Here is a 19,307-nt window from a genome sequence, read left to right on the forward strand (position 1 = left end):
GCAGAGCTTTGGAAAATGCTCTCTTTGGGAAGGCTTCCATAGAAAGAGATTATATTCTTCAGTGTCACCATCAAAGACACGGCAAGGTTTAAAACAGGCTATTTAGACTCACCCAACCATAAGATAAAGTCCATCCCAATAATCTATACATCCAGTGCGTTTTAATTTAAAAAGTGTTTACCTCTAATTCTATACAATGCAAGTCAAACACTGTATTTGTTCTCTTTTAAGGATACTTTAAGGGAAGACTAGATAAAAATTTTCAAAAAAGAAGTATTGAAACAGAAAAAAAAATTCATTCAGTCAAGGAATTTTGAGTCTCCACTGTATGCAAGAAGACACATATAGATTTCCACCCCTTCCCATCCAAAAGTAGAACATTCCTATGAAACTTTTTCATAAGACTATATGGTGCACAGAGTCTCTGCTACTTTCCAAAAGTTTCCATTAAAGCCATATCGCTTTTATGAAAGATCTATATTAGTATGTGCTTTTGCTAACTGAAAATAATCTAAAGAGGATTCTCTCTTTTACAATAAAAGCTATTACTAATTAGGTCTTTCATAAAAGAGAAGTGGCCTAACAGGAACTTTTAGAAAACAAAGTACACTTGTGCTTGATATTTTAAGAGACCTGAGGATGGATACACTGTTTGTGCTCTCCAAAGCTTGACATTCTTAAAATAAAGAAGCATAGGTAGGGCGCCTGGGTGGCTCAGTCGATTGAGCATCTGACTTCAGCTCAGGTCATGGTCTCACAGTTCATGAGTTCTAACCCCGCATCAGGCTCTGTGCTGACAGCTCGGAGCCTGGAGCCTGCTTCAGATTCTGTGTCTCCCTCTCTCTGTCTGCCCCTCCCCTGCTCATCCTCTCTCTCTGTCTCTCTCTCTCCCCACCCCCCTCTCAAAAATAAATAAACACTAAAAAAAAATTTTTTTAAGAGCATAGGTAAGAGGTAGACATCCAAAGAGAAATTTTCAAATCTATGACTCTCTTTCTTTGGTTTTGAGGTGGAAATGTTAACTAATTTTCAGGTGCTGGCTACGAGAAAGAAATTTATGTTTAAGAAGTACGATAACAAGTGATTTAGAAGCAAAATAATGAAATGTTAAGGTATTTGCTCTGCTTAGCTTCAGATCAGAAAGATATCCTAGAGGAAACTGACAGAGCCAGTTGGAGGTAATAATGATGATGACTCTTGGGGTGCCTAAGTGGTTCAGTTGGTTAAGTGTCCCACTCTTGATTTTAGCTCAGGTCATGATCTCACGGTTCGTGGATTCGAGCCCTGTGTCGGGCTCTGCGCTGACAGCGTGGAGCCTGCTTGGGATTCCCTCTCCTCCTCTCTCTCTCTCTGCCCCTCCTCCCTCTCAAAATAAATAAACATTTTTAAAACATGATGGTGAGGACTCTTTACAGATTAAGCATAATCTCTAACCACTGCATCCGTCCAGCAAGGTAGAAATCACTGTGTCATTTATCATCAAGGAGATGGAAGTTCGGAGACATCAGGTAAAAACCAGGGGTGTCTGGCTCGTGATGCTATCCTTTTCTCTGGAAAAGGTGTGTCCCTGACCAGAGATGAGCCAATCAGAGCCCTTCCACTCCCTATTATCTGCTAACTGGAAGAGGGTCACAGGATGTGAAGCTTGGCAGCTGCCTCCAGACCTGCTTCCCTCCTTAGGGAAAACGGAAGTTGGTGGAGGGCGCAAAGCTGGCACACAGTGGAGCAGAGGCAAGGCTGGAGTCCTGACAGGCTCACGGTCACGGAGGTCTGGCTGTATCCCTGCCACAATTGCTGGTAACCAAAACGTATTCTCTGGTTATCAAAGAATATCAAATATTCTTCCACCAAAACGTATTCTTTGACCCCCACCCCCAAGCTTAGTTTGAACTTACATTTGGTCACTTAAAATGAGGAGATCTACCTAATGCATGAAATAATTTTGCTAAGACTTCAGAGCTGATAAACCATAATAATGATGACTAATATTTTTACGGCAATTTATACTTGTATAGCAAAGTCTCATGTGATAATCATTTTTATTAGCTTTCCTTTATAAATTGTGACAAACTAGGACCCAGATTAAAAATGTGAAAATACACGGAGGTAAAGAATCGTCCTACTAGGGGCGTCTGGGTGGCTCAGTCAGTTGAGCATCTGACTCTTGATTTTGACTCAGGTTATGATCTCAAGGTCATGGGATGGAGCCCCACGTCAGGCTCTGCACTGAGCATTGAGCCTGCTTGGGATTCTCCCTCTCTCTCCCTCTGCCCCTCTCCCTGCTCATGCTCTCTCTAAAATAAACAAAGTAAAGTAAAATAAAATAAAATAAAATAACAGCCATGCTATTTTGTATGTCATGAAAGTCGAAAAACATAGGTGAAAGAAGGAAAAAGTAAGACTTAATGAAGAGCAAGCCCTATTTTTCTGACCCCTTCTGAATTTACTGCCATATCACCAGGTACAAAACAGCCCCACAGTGACTGCTCCTGTAAGATTTTCTTGGAAGAATGCTCCCAGAGCCTGAATCACTCACCTTTTTATAACAGTTCACTCCACTTAACTGGCAATGGAAACAAAGCCGATTTTGAAGAAAGGAACAAATCTCCACTAAGTCTTGCAGAAATAAATCAATCTCACCCGTTATTTCTTGGTAAATGACTCGGTCTTTAATTTCCATTCCTTTCACTTTAAATATACTATTAAGTACTTAAACGACGGCATACCACAAACCATAAATCACAGCAATCCCTAATTCAGTTATAGCTTTAAGCAAAAGGGTGGTCCTAAACGGGACAGAGGCCAGGTGTGAGTGATCTTGTTTCTACTTAAAATACAGAGCTAAACTCCTGGGGGGGGGGGGGGGGGGAGGGGGGAAGTGAATCAATTGAAAGTAATATGTCAATTCACAGATAGGATACTAAAAACAAACAGGACTGGGTCAAGAAGCAGGGTGGAGGGCCAGGACCTATCTCAAATTCAACTCCCAGGCTTATTGCTCAGTCATCAAAATGCATCATTAAAAAAAAAAAAAAAAAAAAAAACCCTCAAGGGGCACCTGGGTGGCTCAGTTGGGTAAGCGGCCGACTTCGGCTCAGAGCATGATCTCGTGGTCTGTGAGTTCGAGCCCCGCATCGGGCTCTGTGCTGGCAGCTCAGAGCCTGGAGCCTGCCTCCAATTCTGTGTCTTCCCCTCTTTCTGCCCACTCGCACTCTGTCTTTCTCTCTCTCTCAAAATAAATAAACATTGAAAAAAAATTTTTTTAATTCAAGCATCCTCGACCCACCATCTCAGTATTATCCCCCTCCTCTCCCTCAAAATCCAGTCTGTTGTGATCTACTTCCAGGTCTACTTCCGAATCGGCTGCTGCCTCTCCTCCAGCACAGCAGTCCCCCCTCCAGAAGCAGAACCCCCATCAGCTGCCAGGCTGCACATCCCACACTCCTCTACTGCTCCCAGTCACATCCAACTTTCTTTACCTCTCACCTTGCCTATGTCATTGGTTCCTTGGCTCTGACAGCTTTCACCATGCACCAGCAGACTATGCGAGAGAAAAGGGGGCTAATCTAATAGCAGCAGGAGTATTTTAAAAGAGCTGCCTTCTCAAGGAGGTGAAAATGAAGAGCTTTAAAAGAGAATGGCCTCAAAAACTAAACTTAGTTTGGATAAAGAAGCTCCAGCATTATGAGAGTCAAGTGAGAAAATTTAATATCTCTAAAAAAGAAAATCACTAAGACATTCTGGATATTTCTCAGAGTTAAGGCAACAAAATATTCTCTCTGCCCCAAGGCAAAAAGAAACAGCTTCTCCTCGGGGCACATTAGTGCAGAGAAGACCCTCTACATTTGCACTACTGACCCTGAACTGGGGTAGCCAGGAGCGGATGCAAAGCTCAGAACTCCCTGGGACTTCAGATAGTTTATCCCAAAACACAGAGGGTCAGCTCCTTGTCACTGGGGAGTTTTCTATCGCAAAGTCTCCTTAAAGGTATAGAGTTATTATTATTTTTTTTGTAACAAAGAAACAAAACAGAATCATTACAGTGATTAGTCCACCGCAGGCAAAGATAACGGGCTTTGAAAGCAAATTGCTTTGCTTTCAATTTTTCCAGCTACTTCAAGGTGACTTTCTTTTTTTTTTTTTAATTTTTTTTTTTAATGTTTATTTCTTTTTGAGACAGAGACAGACAGAGCATAAGCAGGGAAGGGGCAGAAAGAGAGGGAGACACAGAATCCGAAGCAGGCTCCAGGCTCTGAGCTCTGAGCACAGAGCCGGACGCGGGGCTCGAACTCAAAAACCGCGAGATCGTGACCTGAGCCGAAGTCGGATGTTTAACCGACTGAGCCAGCCAGGCTCCCCCAGGTGACTTTTTTTTTAATCCAACTACTTTCAGAATAAAAAATATACAAAATTTCTAAATGAAGAAGTGGGAGCAGAATGAATTGCTAGGGTTCATTTCATCAGTTGTTCCCCATGCCACTGGCATGGAGTTAATGGCAAAGGGCAGACTATTAAGGTAAGGAGTAAGCGCTGTCCCCAGACTGATTTAACATATGTCGTCCATTCAAATGTGTGTGGGCTTTATGGCAAACAGACGATGCAAATGCATTGGAAAGCCCCACTCCTTGTGTGAAAGTTTGTCAAAATGCCTTTTCTCAATTAGGGAACGCTGAGGAACAGTATAACCACTGTCGTGTGCAAGTCTTCAAATTTTATCCCCTTTCAAAGTGTTCCTTGTTCTTGAAAGGCCTTGGCAGTGCTCTTCTAATGCATACATAGTCTAGTGCCTTAAACACAAAGCTAAGACACCAAGGGATAAAAGCCACATTCCAACTCAAAACCTGATGAATTTCAATGGCTGTACTGCCATATTCAAATCAAAGGGGGAAAAACTCTTACTAATCCTAATTCTCTTGAATGACTACATTTTAAGACTTTGAGGACATCCTTTGGAAATACAAGGAAGACTTTCGAAGGTAGTAGGACTTGAGAAATATGAAAAGGAAGTTAAGAGCCCCTACCTCTGGGCTCTTGAAATTGCCATTCCTCATTTCAGGAAGGTTTTTCTGTTACTGTGCAACTGCAATCAACAAGTGATAACACCCAGCCCCGCCCGGAGGCTGGGTCCTGCTCTCCAGGATGTATGGTTAGAGGACACAGTCACTGTTTGGCTGCATGACTCCAATATTTCATCCTTGCTGGTCAGGCCAGCTGCTGCAAAGACCTAGATCCCTGTTGTTATCATGGACACAAGTCCTTTCTTTCTCTTCCTTTGTCATAGCTTCTCAACAATCCAGAAGAAATGATATTTTGTTGACCTTGGCTACCTAATGTTCACCTGATGCAATTTCACTTGGGGTCATGAATGATAAAATGAAAGCTGCACTTCAGTGCAAACTTGTCCTCTTGCAAACAAAGAATAAAGACATATTGAAAATAAAGTATGAAGACTTGTAGGATACATAACGATCTTTCTCTACTAAGGAAATCAGTTCATCAATTGCAACATGGATTTTTTTTCTAAAGTTTATTTTTGAGAGAGACAGAGACAGAATGCAAGTGGGTTGGGGCAGAGAGAGAGGGAGGCACAGAATCCGAAGTGGGCTCCAGGCTCTGAGATGTCAGCACAGAGCCCGACGTGGGGCTCGAACTCACGAACCACAAGATTATGACCTGAGCCGAAGTCAGACGCTCAACCGCCTGAGCCACCCAGGCGCCCCGCAGCATGGATTTTTAACATAATATTTTTATTAAGTAAAGAGGCTTATTGTAGAAAAAAATAGTAGATTAGCAAAAAAATAAATAAAATTTAGCTATAATCCTATCACTCAGAGAGTCACAGTTAATACTTTATAGTACATATCTCCAAAGTTTGTACATACTTCTTTCCCTCTCTCTCTCTATATATATATGTGAATACGCATATTTATGTATGTACCTATGTGTGTATACATGTGTATGCATTCACACACAAAAAAAGTGTTTACAAGAAACCTTTCACTCAAGCTCTTTCTCCTGTCTTGTATTCAGAAAAAGTGGCCACCTAAGAAGTATTTTATGAGCAAAGAATGGTCCGTAAGACTTTTAACAGTACTTGTATCTTTAGGAAAAGTGGATTCAAACTCAGGTATTGTGACTCTGATGGCCTTAATTGGTTCAGTAAGTAGATGTGAGAAAAAGAGCAAGAAAAAAGGAGGAGGGTCCCTCAGCCCCAAACCCAAGCCAGCATGCACTTTGCTCCTCCTGTCCTTCCCCTGGATTTACAAAACTTCAGGGAGGAACACTGGCAAACAGGCAGCAGAATGGAAAAAAGCCCATTTTGGGGATCTAGGTTCGTATACTTCTGTCATCTCATGCGTTCACACCAACTGCTAAGATAAATTGCTGTAGAAAGGATGGAAGGAGGGGAAATGAAGTCTTTCAAACATCCTATACACAATTGATAAAAACTAACCAAACCATTTTCTTCCTTCTCCAAGATCAGGTTTACTGCCATGCTTTTAAAAATTGAAGGATGTATCTAAGTTTATCACCTACTAATGGTTCACATTATGGGAACGTTTATGTCAATTCTTGAAAGCAAAAGTCTCTGGCCATTTTCATAGATATGTCATAAAGCTAAAACCACGAAAAATATCAAGAAAGTTGCAAACATAAAAATTATGAAGTCAGGGACACCTGAGTGGCTCAGCTGGTTGAACATCTGACTATTGATTTCAGCTCAGGTCACGGTCCCAGAGTTGTGGGATCAAGCCCTGCGTCGGGCTCCACACTGAGCCTGAAGCCTGCTTAAGATTCTCTTTCTCTCCCTCTCTCTCTCTCTCTCTCTCTCTGCCCCTCCCCCACTCATCCTCTCTCTCTCTCTCTCTCTCTCTCTCTCTGCCCCTCCCCACTCATCCTCTCTCTCTCTCTCTCTCTCTCTCAAAATAAATAAACTTAAAAAACAATTATGAAGTCTATGTTGAGCATCCTAAATACATCTTAGCTTGGGAAAAACTGTTTTCTTCCACATCAAATATCAACTGTATTTATCTCCAGAACAGCTGCGTTATTATTACTACAGAGGAACATCTTTAGATATTTATTAACATCACTCATGTCAAACTTCAAAAATAAGCTGAAATAAAACATTACTCACATGCTGGAAATGAGTAAAGTATTATCAACTTCTAGACACTGCACTGCTAATAATAGGGATGCAGATATACATGTGGAATTATGTTTTTTAAATATATTACACATAGTGGGACGCCTGGATGGCTCAGTTGGCTGAGCGTCCTACTTCAGCTAAGGTTCTTATCTCACGGTTCATGGGTTTGAGCCTCACGTCAGGCTTTGTGCTCACGGCTGGGAGCCTGGAGCCTGCTTCAGATTCTGTGTGTGTGTCTCTCTCTCTGTCCCTCTCCTGCTCACACTCTGTCTCTCTCTCAAAAATAAACAAACATTTTAAAAAAACATTTTTAATAGGTTACAAATAGCAAAACACCCATGCTCTTCTAAAACACTACATAACAGCATTGAAGGTGCAGAAGGGAGGATCCAATCACAGCAAATCATGGCACGCTTACAACCAGGCAGAATTCCCTGCCTGGTCCTCAGGACTGATACCACTTTCTTCTTTTTATTTATTTATTTATTTTTTAATGTTTTTATTTATTTTTGAAAGAGACAGAGAGAGAGAGAGAGAGAGAGAGAGAGCGTGCGCACAAGTGGGGGAGGGGCAGAGAGAGAGACACACAGAATCAGAAAAAGGTTCCAGGCTCTGAGCTGTCAGCACAGAGCCCGACACGGGGCTCAAACTCGTGAACTGTAAGATTATGACCCGAGCTGAAGTCAGTGGCTTAACCGACTGAGCCACTCAGGTGCCCTGGGACAGATACCACTTTAAGCACCATCTCCTCCACAACGTCTTCGAGTTTGCTCCAGAGCAGTGTCTGCTCCCTCCTCTCAACTCATAGCATTATCTTCCGAAATACTCTTCTGTCCCTGTATCCTATTTTGAGACGTCTCTGGCAGTGCAGAGTTGAGCTCTTCTGTGGTGTAATATATATTTCACAACCTTTCCCTTTGTGTACAAGCTGAATCCTTCCAAGGATTTCAGGGTCTCTGGCTTAAATGTTTTTGCACTTGTGAGGAACGTGAGCAGGGAGGTCTGTGGGTGCATACACGTGTGCTGGGAAGAGTACAGGAAGGAAAAACAAGGACTGAGTCAAGTAAAAGAGAGACCACAGTCCTTAGAAGGTCAGGCGGTGAAAAGGGAAGAGAATGACATGTGCCAGAAACCACAGGTGAAGACACACAAATCCCACGAGGGTCTGGTGAAGCCATATTGCAAATTAACTTAATAAACACAGAAAAAATATATAAATAAATAAATAAACACAGAAGCCAGTGCAAGGGATTGTGCACAAGGTAGAGGGTAGACAGGGCTGCTCTGCAGTGGGAAGGCGTACTTGGAGTGACTGGCATCTTAGCAATCAAAACCAAACCAAAACAAAACAAAACGAGGCACCTGGGGGCTCAACAGGTTCATCGTCTGACTCCTGATTTCAGCTCAAGTCATGATCTGCCGGTTCATGAGGTCAAGTCCTGCGTCAGGCTCTCTCCCTCCCTAGCTCATAAGCACACATACTCTCAAAATAAATAAATACAAACTTAAAAAAAAATAAAAATAAAAGAGAAGACCATTGTTATGGTGACAATAAGGTACCACCCTGGCCCTGGTTAATAGAAGTGGCAAATGCACTTTTACATAATTTTCAAGTGAATCCCCTTATTAGTAACTTGAACATGTCAAAGGAACAAAACAATCATGAATTTCTATTATCTTACAAACTGTAATTTATTTTCTCTGGTGTATAAGGAAAATATTGTGCACTTAATGAGATACACTAAAGTGGTGTAGCCATTCTTCCAGGGCATTGTGTTTAGATTTCAATTACCAAAAAATTCATATTTATAAATGTAATCTAGCCACCCATTCACTCCATATTTCCTAATACATGACACATGATTCTGAAACTGCCAAATGAATCAGATAAAAATGATGCTCATTTGGATAAAATTTTAAATCTGTATACTCTTTCTCAAAGAAAACAGAATACTACCTATTGTAGAGAGACATTATAGTTAATAATTAATAACAATTGAATTATTTTCCTCTTTTTTTAATTTTTTAATTTATTTTTGGTAAAGAGAGAGAGAGACAGAGTGTGAGCATGGAGGGGCAGAGACAGAGATGGAAACGCAGAATCGGAAGCAGGCTCCAGTCTCTGACCTATCAGCACAGAGCCTAATGCGGGGCTCGAACTGGTGAACCAAGAGATAATGACCTGAGCTGCAGTCAGCCACTTAACCGACTGAGCCACCCAGGCTCCCCGACAATTAAATTGTTTTCTTCTTTGATCCTTTATTTCTTAGCAACTGAAGACATGAAATCTCTTTCTACCGGCGAGAGGAAGATGAAAATGTGGGGAGGAATAAGAGGTATATTTTCCCCGCTCTATTCTCTCTCAAGGAAAGCAGTTCTTCCCTTCAAAAATATCAAATCTGCTCCATAATTTGCACATGAGCAGAGAATTAACATAACAAGAAAAAGTTTTACCAAGTAAATGATAGACTCATGAAATAGATTCTTCTTGAATGTTATTTTTCCGTCAAAAGGCAGGTTATAGTATAACCTGTATATACAGACCTGAAATAGTAAAGTAGAATATATTGTTCAGAAATGAGCAGCCTACACTCAAAGTATACTTTTCTCTGAGCATCAGGAAAACAGGCCATGCTCTTTAAAAGGATAGAGCATTTTAAAGGTATTGACGGCAGCTTTCTATGAAGGAAAGAAATTCGGGCAGGATTGGGCCATGGGCCACCATTGGTAGGTTTTATAAGAACAATATGAGCACATAATTTTGAGGGGTAGTTGATGCCCTCTGAAAATGTGCCAATTAAAGGCTATGTATAATTTTGCGTGAAATTATTGCCACTCATAAGTAAGGCTTTCTACTGGCATTGTTGATAATGCTTAACCACTATATACGGGCACAAAGTCTACCACTTTAATGGAAATCGTCGATGCCATCACCAGGACAGAACCACTTAGTAGGGAAATTGGAAATTTAATTTCAATCAGATGAACAAAAAATGAAGAGGAACGCTTGAAGCGGTAACATAAAAAACACCAGCGATTAAAAACATTTGGAACCTTTGCTTACCCTTCAAAGGCATTTGTTGCCATGGTTTTTAAAGACCTCTGAAAGCTTCAGCTGTGTCCACAAGAGCTGCCAAGAAATAGGGGCTCTATACTGATTGTATTTGTCAAATGCTTTTTGTCTTAATTATCTCCAAGGTAAAGATTACTTGGCCAAAGGGAAAAAAAGGACGAGCCGCTATCATTTCACAGGTAAAAAAGACTATGATTTTGCTCTTCTGAGCCCTTCCTCCAATGCATGCGTGCGGGTGAGAACACACATCTAATTTCATATGATGGCAATCAAGACTAGCAAGTACCTAAAAGTGGTAATGAGGATGACATTCTTACATGGAAAGAAGTTCTGGGGTTTGAATCTCGGGGCGGGGCCTTTCCTTTCGTCTGATGAGAACCAGGAGCCAAACATCTAGCAAATTTACCAATACCTGGGGGTCAGGCCTTTCTTTCATAAAGTTTCATTAAAATGCTTTCATTTGAAAATTACATAATACTCGTATGTGTACACGGTGAAATTCTTCTGCCCTTCACCCTCACGTGACTACAACATGGAGAGTAAAAATGAGAAGTGGAAATAATGGAAGGATTAGGCAAGCTCTAGGTTAGAAAGGATGTCTGTGGACTCCCACAGTATAAATAATTTGAGGGGAAAAACCTGCTTTTTATTTGAAAATCATAAAAATGCTTATATTTGTTCCTGCCGTCTACTATTTGTACAGCTTAATGTGATGGAGCCAGCATGTTCTTTTTTAAATTGTAAGCTCCTGGAGAGCAGCATTGGCCCTCTTGGGCTAATTTGTGATTTTCCTCTTTAGAAGGGCCTCAAACATACACTTTTAATAATAAGAGTGTTTCTTGCAAGGTTTTGGTAAGATGCAGGGAACTCATAATACATTATTATGAGAATCAAGAGGAAGTTTCTGGAGTTACTTCTCCATTATTAATAATGGGCAGCCCTCAGGAAGCAGTTAAACCATTCTTTTCACTAAGTTTCTTTAAAATTAATTGAGGAAATTGATTCAAATCCCCACCCCTGGATCGTCTGCAGAGTGCTGATTCACTTTCTGCATCTACTGGGTAATTCTGCCTGGACACCCAGCTATCATGTCAAATTCAGTATGTCTGGAATTGAACTCGCCCCAACCCCTCTCTAATTGGCCTTTCTCTTGCTCTTCTCAGCTCAGGTGGTGACACCATTATTCTTCCTCTGTGTCTGATACTTTTTAACCCCCTCCTCTCCCAGACATCCCATGCTGAATCATCTTAAAGCAATGTAGATTCTTTCATTATAATACCTTTCAGTCTACTTCTTTTTTGCCCCATTTCACAAATTCCCAAAAGACAAGATTTTTAGCCTTTCTAAGCTATTGGAATACCAGCCAATGTAGTCATCATGTTTCCACTTTCTCCCTCTGTGGTCTCTCCTATATGTCTCTGGCAGGTTAATCCTAACTAAAGTGTGTTTTGTCCTATCTTTCTTATTATTGAAAAAAAATGCAATGGTTTTGTGTTACCTAAAGCCCACACACTGATTCTAACCTCCTTTCATACTTTTGTTTATTCACTGAATGGCTCCTATAAAACAAAGACTTGGGGAGCCTGGGTGGCTCAGTTGGTTGAGATTCTGACTCTTGATTTCATCTCAGGTCACGATCCCAGGGTCATGGGATTGAGCCCCATGTTGGGCTCCATACTAAGCATGGAGCCTTCGTAAGATCTTTCTCTCGTGCACATGCTAAAATAATAATAATAATAATAATAATAATAAAGATTAAGCCTTGATCTGGGCCTTACCTGTGAGATGCTCACATTCCGTAACAGAAAGACACATCTACACAAATACTCACAGTCCCAGGCAATGGGAACAAGGTAACACAGAAGGCCACAGGGGAGAACTTCGGCATTAACAGCAGAAAAGGTTTGATCACAGTAACTTTTGACTAGAATAGAAAGAAACTTTACTGTTAAGTTTGGAAAGAAATTCCCAGCAAAGAAATGGAATGCTCATATTTGAGTAACAACAAGTCAAAAGTAGAAACAGTGATTTGGAAATTCTTGAGTGGTTGCCTAAGGATTATTCCATGGGCCAGGAAAGTCATTAAAGCATTCTTTATATACAAGGTATTGACATGATTAGTGATTTGCTCTAAGAACATTAGTAGAAGGGCAGTGTGCACAATGGCTTGGAAGAAGGAAAAACAAATGAACCCAATGGTTTAGGTGAAGGAGAAGGCAAAAGGAAAAATCAAATGACTGCAGTGATCCTGGAGAAAGTTAACGGGAATCGGATGAAGTTAGGGGGAATGAGAGACATGGTCTCAACAGACTACACAAGCAGTCCTGGGGAGGAGTGGCTGGTGTCCAATGATGACACTTGAGGAGTCGCTCCATGAAGCAAGGTGGAGGCAGGAGCTAGCTGTGGGAGATATTTGCATAGTTGTGGCACTTAGGGGCTTAAATATTGTTTCCCTAGGGCTTCCGTAACAAAACACAAGTGACTAACTTAAAACAACATGAAGTATTGTCCCGCAGTTCTGGAGGCTAAAAATCTGAAGTCAAGTTGTTAGCAAGATAACATGAAGTGGTACCATAGCTAATGGTGTACAGATAGACTTGGGATTCCACTGCACACACTCTCTGAACGCTGTGGAGAACACCACTGCCTTGCCTCTTCGTACATCTGGCTTTTGCCAGCAATCTTTGGTGTTCTTTGGCATGTAGACACATCACTCCAATCTCTCTCTCCATCGGCTCATGGCATCCTCCTCCCTGTCTCTGTATCCAAATGTCCCTCTTCTTATAAGGACACTAGTCCTATTCAATTAAGGGCCAATATGACTTCAACTAATTATATCTGCAAAGACCTTATTTCCTAATAACGTCACATCCTCAGGCACTGGGGGCTAGAACTTCAACATGGCTTTTGGGGAAGCACAACTAAACCCATAGCAGATATGCCTGAGACCATCTAGGAAACTGGGTGGAGAAAAAAAAAGGATGGGTAAATGAAAGGAAAACAGATTACAGATGCTGGGGAGTGCCTACTTCCAAAAAGCTGTAAAGGAGGGATGCCTGGGTGGCTCAGTCGGTTGAGCATTTGACTCTTGGTTTTGGCTCAGGTCACATCTCACAGGTTTGTGGGACGGAGCCCCACGCGGGGCTCTCTGCTGACAATGCAAAGCCTGCTTGGGATTCTCTCTCCCCCAACCCTCTGCCCCTTCCCACTGTTCTCTCTCCCTCTCCAAACAAACAAACAAACAAACAAACATTTTTTAAAAGGCTGAAGAGAAAAAAAAAAGAGGTAAAAAGAGAACAGTAAGCCCCTGTTCTCTCAAGACTTATTTACTCAGTTTCCACTGAGCTTTTCTTGGCTTATGCTACTTCACATTTCTGGAATTATTTTCCAGACTTCTTGTTGTCTATGAAAATCCTTCATTTCTTTTTAGACATATATTGAATACACCATTTGCATTAATGCTTCTCTTACTGGCCTTACCGAATGAAATTTCCTCCTTCTCTGACGTCCTATAGCAGTCTTTCTCTACCATTCTTTTGACCTCTTGTCACAGTCTATTTTTTTTATTTTTTAAAATGTTTATTTATTTTTGAAGGAGAGAGACAGAGCATGAGCTAGGGAGGGGCAGAGAGAGACAGAGGGAGACACAGAATCCAAAGTGGGCTCCAGGCTCTGAGATGTCAGCACAGAGCCCATTGTGGGGCTCGAACTCATAAGCAGTGAGATCATGACCTGAGCTGAAGTCAGACGCCCAACTGACCGAGCCATCCAGGTGCCCCTTGTCATAGTCTATTTAACAGAGATGTGCCCAACACTACCAGAGGCACTGGTACAACAGTAACTCACAGGGCAGACCAGATCTGAAACCAGCTTTCACTGAGCTTACTTACATTCAAGTTTGGGTGGGAACATGGGGAAGCAGCACCTGGTACAGACAATCATCAACCAAATGAATAAATAAAAGAACTTCATTAAGGGTTTAAGGCCCTTAAAGTAAAAATAAGGGTAATGGAGTAAACATTAAAAAAAAAAAAAAAAACTAGGGGCAAACATTTGTAGGGTTACTTTGGCTAAGGTAATCAGGGAAGATTTCTCTGAGAAAGCGATCTTGGGCAGAGATCCAAATGACAAGAAAGCAGCAGAGTAAAGATCCAGATGTTGCACGCAAAGGGGAAAACATGCTGAGGTCCTGAGGAAGGAACACGGTTGGTGTGCTGGAGGAAGAGAAAGAAGGCCACTGTGGCTGGATTGCAGTGAATGGGGGGGAGAAATAAGCAGGACTAAGGGAGTGAAGAGTATTTTAAGCCATAGAAGGGAATCTGGACTTCGAGAGCAGTGAGTTTTAAGACCACATGACCTGATTAATATATTTAAAAGATTTCACCTGCTGTTCCATGGAGACTAGATGGTAGAGGGGCAAGTGTGAAATATGAAGATCAAAGATTTAGTATTTTTGTGTGCATATACTGCCAGACCTCAACTTTGAGCCATATCTCTGAAAGGATTCCAGAGAGAAAATAGTTACATAATGAGAGAGCAGCCTCCACTTATCCCCCATCCTCTGGACTTTTCCCAGGCATGGGTACATATGTCAAGCCAGAAGGTAGCCAGAAATAGGAAACTAAACATTAAAAACTAATACAGCGTGGGTGAACAAGGGTGAGTTCCTAGGCATGAAAGAACTAAGTTCTCTTTTAATACAGCTCTACAAAGTGGATGGACCCAACTAAGTGGACTGAAGGTCTTCAGAAAGTCTCTGCTTATCCTCAGCTGCTGTTGAAGGAGCTATCCAGGGTGCTGGAATGTCTCACCACCCCCGCCCCCACCAGTGCTTTCTAAGGCCTGATAGATAAAGCTTCTCAGTTATCCTTGTTGGACCCAAGACCCCACTGTCTTGAACCATAACCAGACTCCACCCTGGTATCACCCGGATGTCCTTAGGATCTTACCTCACCTTTAATCCAACACCTGCCTGGACCATGTCTGTTTGATCTAATGGTCACCATCTTCTATATACACATTAGCGAGATAACATGAAGTGGTAGCATAGCTAATGGTGTACAGATAGACTTGGAATTCCACTGTACCTCATGACCATTTGAAATGATAGTGTCAGGGAAGAAGTGAGTTCAGGGGAGTCCTTTTTCCTCAAAACAATACTCAAAAGTAGTACCTGGCTGTTGAACCAATCATCACATCTGCTTATATAACTCATCCAAAGTCTCTGCTTACAATACATCTTAAGAAACACTGATTCTCCACCTGCAATGATTAACAAGTTCCATATAATATTCCATTTACCCCTTCCTTAAATAGTGTCTTTGACTTTTCTTTAAAAAAAAAAAAACAGTATGTTTAACTGAAGGCCATTACTCAATTTCTTGAGTAATCAAGTTTATACACTAAGTAGTGGATGAAAATTTGTATGCTTTCAAATCAAACACTTTACCTCTTCAACGAAAACACTTAGAGCACTAGAGCAATCTGATGGATACTCATTTCTAGCTCTTTTCTTAAGTAACAAGAAAAACAGGGACAGCTACAGCATCTTCAGAAGTTTCTACCTGCATGTCAGACCCTTCACTGTCCTTAAATAGGTTTGAGGGGCAGTGTGACTTATAAAGAGCCAAAGAAGTTCAGTAAAACTTTTTAGTTGCAAGTTATCAAGACTATCATGAGAAAATGGGACAAGAAATCACTAAACGTGCTCTTGTATTCTCTCTTATATGAACAAACACATCAAATACATAGAAATGCTACTCAAGTAAAAAGGAAATAAACTACTTGGTTTCTACATAACCTAAGAATATATACATGGCTCAAGAACGTCTTTGTTTAATCTAAGGGTCAATTTTATTAATAACTATTCACAGAACTCCCCAAATTCCATTTCACCTCCTGGTCTTTGCTCATATGCTCATTCCTGTAAGTGAACACCCATCCCATCTTTCTTCATTTTGCTCACTTGCCTCATCCTCCAGACTTAATTTTAAATCAAGAAACATCCTCAGAGCCTGACTCACACCCACCGGCACTGAGACAAGTTTGGACTCTTGTAACACCCTGCACTCACCCTCATCTTGGCGCTTTTCACACTGTAATTTGGCTGCCAATTTATTTGTCCAACACTCCCATTACTTTTTAAGGTCTATGAGAATAAGGACCATGTCTTTCCTATAATTGTGTCTCCAGGGCCTTGTACAGTGTTGTGCTTAGTAAAGGTAATCAACAAATAAATGAATAAATAAATTTAATCATTTTTAGGTCCTCCCTATCTCTAAAAGTTAATATCTCTGCTTCAAATCTATGCTTCTTCCAGAATATTGAAGTGGATTCAATATTCATCTCACTTAATAGACCTTATTTAAGTGATTTCATACCATGAAGTTTTTGAAGCCAGGTAGAAATTGTACTTTATACAATCTATACATAGTACAATTTTATATAGTATAATTTATATTACAATGAAATCCTACTATTTAGTCTGTGTATACAAGATGGAAATGAGACATGTATTTTAACCATCAAAAAGCAAGCAGAATTTTTTTTTAATATTTGAACTTAAGATAAAGCCATACCAATAAAACATTTATTTTTATTAGCTCACATTTCCTTCACTACTTTTTTACAAGTGTATCTTCCTCTTTTCTGTGTTTTTTGTTCTGATGCCTTAATGCTTAGAGACAATACTAAGTTTGATGTGAAGTTACATAGTTCACTCTTCAAAGCGGAACAAAAGGATGAAAATAATTTGTGAGAATGTTGCTATTATTCCTTGAAGAAAGGTCATTTCTATCTTTAATCTTAATAATTTGATTTTTATAACTAAAACATTTCTATTATTTTCCTTATCTTTATCATATAATAGCACTTTACCTATACTGACTTACTTTAATCATATCATAACACAAGTACCTTTGCCTCCCCAAATAAATTTCCCAAATAAACTCCAAATCTTGTAGGATTATGAATTATGTTTTACACATATTTTGATTTCCCTCAGAACAACTAGCACAGGTACAAAGTAAGTTTTTAGTAAACATGAATAGTCAAAACTTCAGATTTAGAAACAATCTATTCCCTTTCCATACATTAAATCAAGGATCAGCAAATTATGGCTCACAGGTCATTTCTGGTCAGTTCTGGTCTGTTTTTGCATACAAAGTTTTATTGGTGCACACCTATTTATTTATATATTGTCTATGGCCCCTTATAGGCCACAATGTCAGAGTTGAGTAGCTGCAACAAAGTCTATATGCAAAGCCTAAAATAGTTACTCTCTGACCTTTTACAAAAAAAAAAAAAATTACTGAACGCTGCTCTAAATCATTTTTACAGATGAGAGAACTCAGTTTCAGATAAGTGACTTGTCCAAGTTTGTAGTTGAACCTGTTCACTAAACCTACCCCTGTCAGATGATTTGTCAACACCAAATTAAATGTTTGATGAAAATAATGCTAGTTTAGAATTTACAAAAGCAAACAGACAATATCACAATTGAAGATGGCTGTCGAAAGACCTTTATGGGCTTATGCTAACCAAAACCAAAACAGAAATAACATTTTTCTAAATTAAGATAGTATCGCTGGGGCGCCAGGGTGGCTAGGTCAGTTGGGCATCCTACTTTAGCTCGGGTCACAATTTTGCGGTCCGTGAGTTCGAGCCCCGCATTGGGCTGTGCTGACAGCACGGAGCCTGGAGCCTGCTTCTGATCCTCTCTCTCTCTCTCTCTCTCTCTCTCTCTCTCTCTCTCAAAAATAAACATTAAAATTTTTAAAAATATAGTATCAGTTGGTAAAATTAAATAATCTATGTTGCTTGAACACATAGATATAGGTATATATGTGTGTGTGTGTATTTATTTATATATATCTTTGTGTGGATACATATATATAATATATATATAAACAAAAATTTACTATCAGACAATATCATTAATTTTATTAAGAAATCCAACAAAAAAAGTCCAAGTATTACAGAAGATTTCTAAAAGATGTTGAAAATAATAACTGTCAAAAAACTGCTTTTAAAATGGACCAAGACAAAGTTAATTCAGCTAACCTAAACTCCTATCAGATTGCTATTCCTGTCAGACAAAGGAAATTTAGCATAGATATTTTCAGTAGTAAAAATGAATGGTATTCCCCCCAGGGCATACTCTAAAATACAATAATATAGACACTCTTGGAGTAGAAATAAATTGTAGCTGGCAGTATAAAGGAGAAGCTGTACTTGATAAACCAAATACAAGAAAAGGATCAAGCAGACAGGTGAATGAAATGTAACAAGTAAATACTTAATAACTGCTTACACAGATAATATGCCCCCCTATTACAAGTCACAGCTATTGTGTCTTCTCATTTTAGCAAAAGGTCATTTCATCCACTGAGACAACAAAGAGATGGAAGAAAAGCAAGAGAAGAACAAGTTAAATTAGAATTGGTCTGGAGCAAAGATCAGAACAGAATACATGTCTGGACACAGCCAAGGTGGAAAGGTAATCATATACAGACAATTAACATTACACAGTATCCTATAAGCTTAGTTGCCTACAACACATGAATATCCACCTGCCCTTCCCTCATCAGGGCACAAACATATCAATACCCACCTACTGGAGTCCTCTTCCCATAGGGTTGCTCAAGACTGCTTGGATCTTGCCAAATGGAGGAAGCGTAATTACTCCGCCACAACTGTCCTGGTCTTTGTCAACTCTTTCTCCTAAGAACTTTTTTTTCACTATCTTTCTACCAGAGATACTAGTGGACCAACTAGGTATTAGTGTTCTTCGACAAATGGCTGCTCTTATGCCTTCCTTCTTCAGTGGCTTCCCCCCTTAGGATTAAAAATGGAATAGGTCGCTTTTAACACACTATTACCTTGAATACTTCTCTTGAAGAAGGCCTTACAGCCCTCACAGGACCATACTCCATAATGGTAGCCTGAGGCATAGTCATTGCATACTGCACAGTAGCGGGTCTCCTTGGCAGACTCCATGGCCATGCTTCCCTTATCACCAGTACTGGCCAATCTCTCTCTGCCACTCTGGCGCCGATTGTCTGAATTTGGCCTGGAAAAAAAAAA

General features: G+C 40.3%; 1 protein-coding gene across 13 annotated transcripts in view; it reads right to left on the bottom strand.

Moving 5' to 3' along the window:
- Nucleotides 1-19,307, bottom strand: part of ESR1 (estrogen receptor 1) — a 417,733-nt gene that overhangs the window by 206,957 nt on the left and 191,469 nt on the right. For all 13 annotated transcript variants that reach the window (XM_053222085.1, XM_053222082.1, XM_053222087.1 and 10 more), the window contains one exon: nt 19,103-19,293. In XM_053222085.1, the coding sequence (XP_053078060.1) occupies nt 19,103-19,293 (191 nt within the window). The remainder of the gene's footprint in view (nt 1-19,102; nt 19,294-19,307) is intronic.

This window comes from Acinonyx jubatus, chromosome B2 (genome assembly GCF_027475565.1).
Source record: "Acinonyx jubatus isolate Ajub_Pintada_27869175 chromosome B2, VMU_Ajub_asm_v1.0, whole genome shotgun sequence".
NCBI classification, from domain to species: Eukaryota; Metazoa; Chordata; class Mammalia; order Carnivora; family Felidae; genus Acinonyx; species Acinonyx jubatus.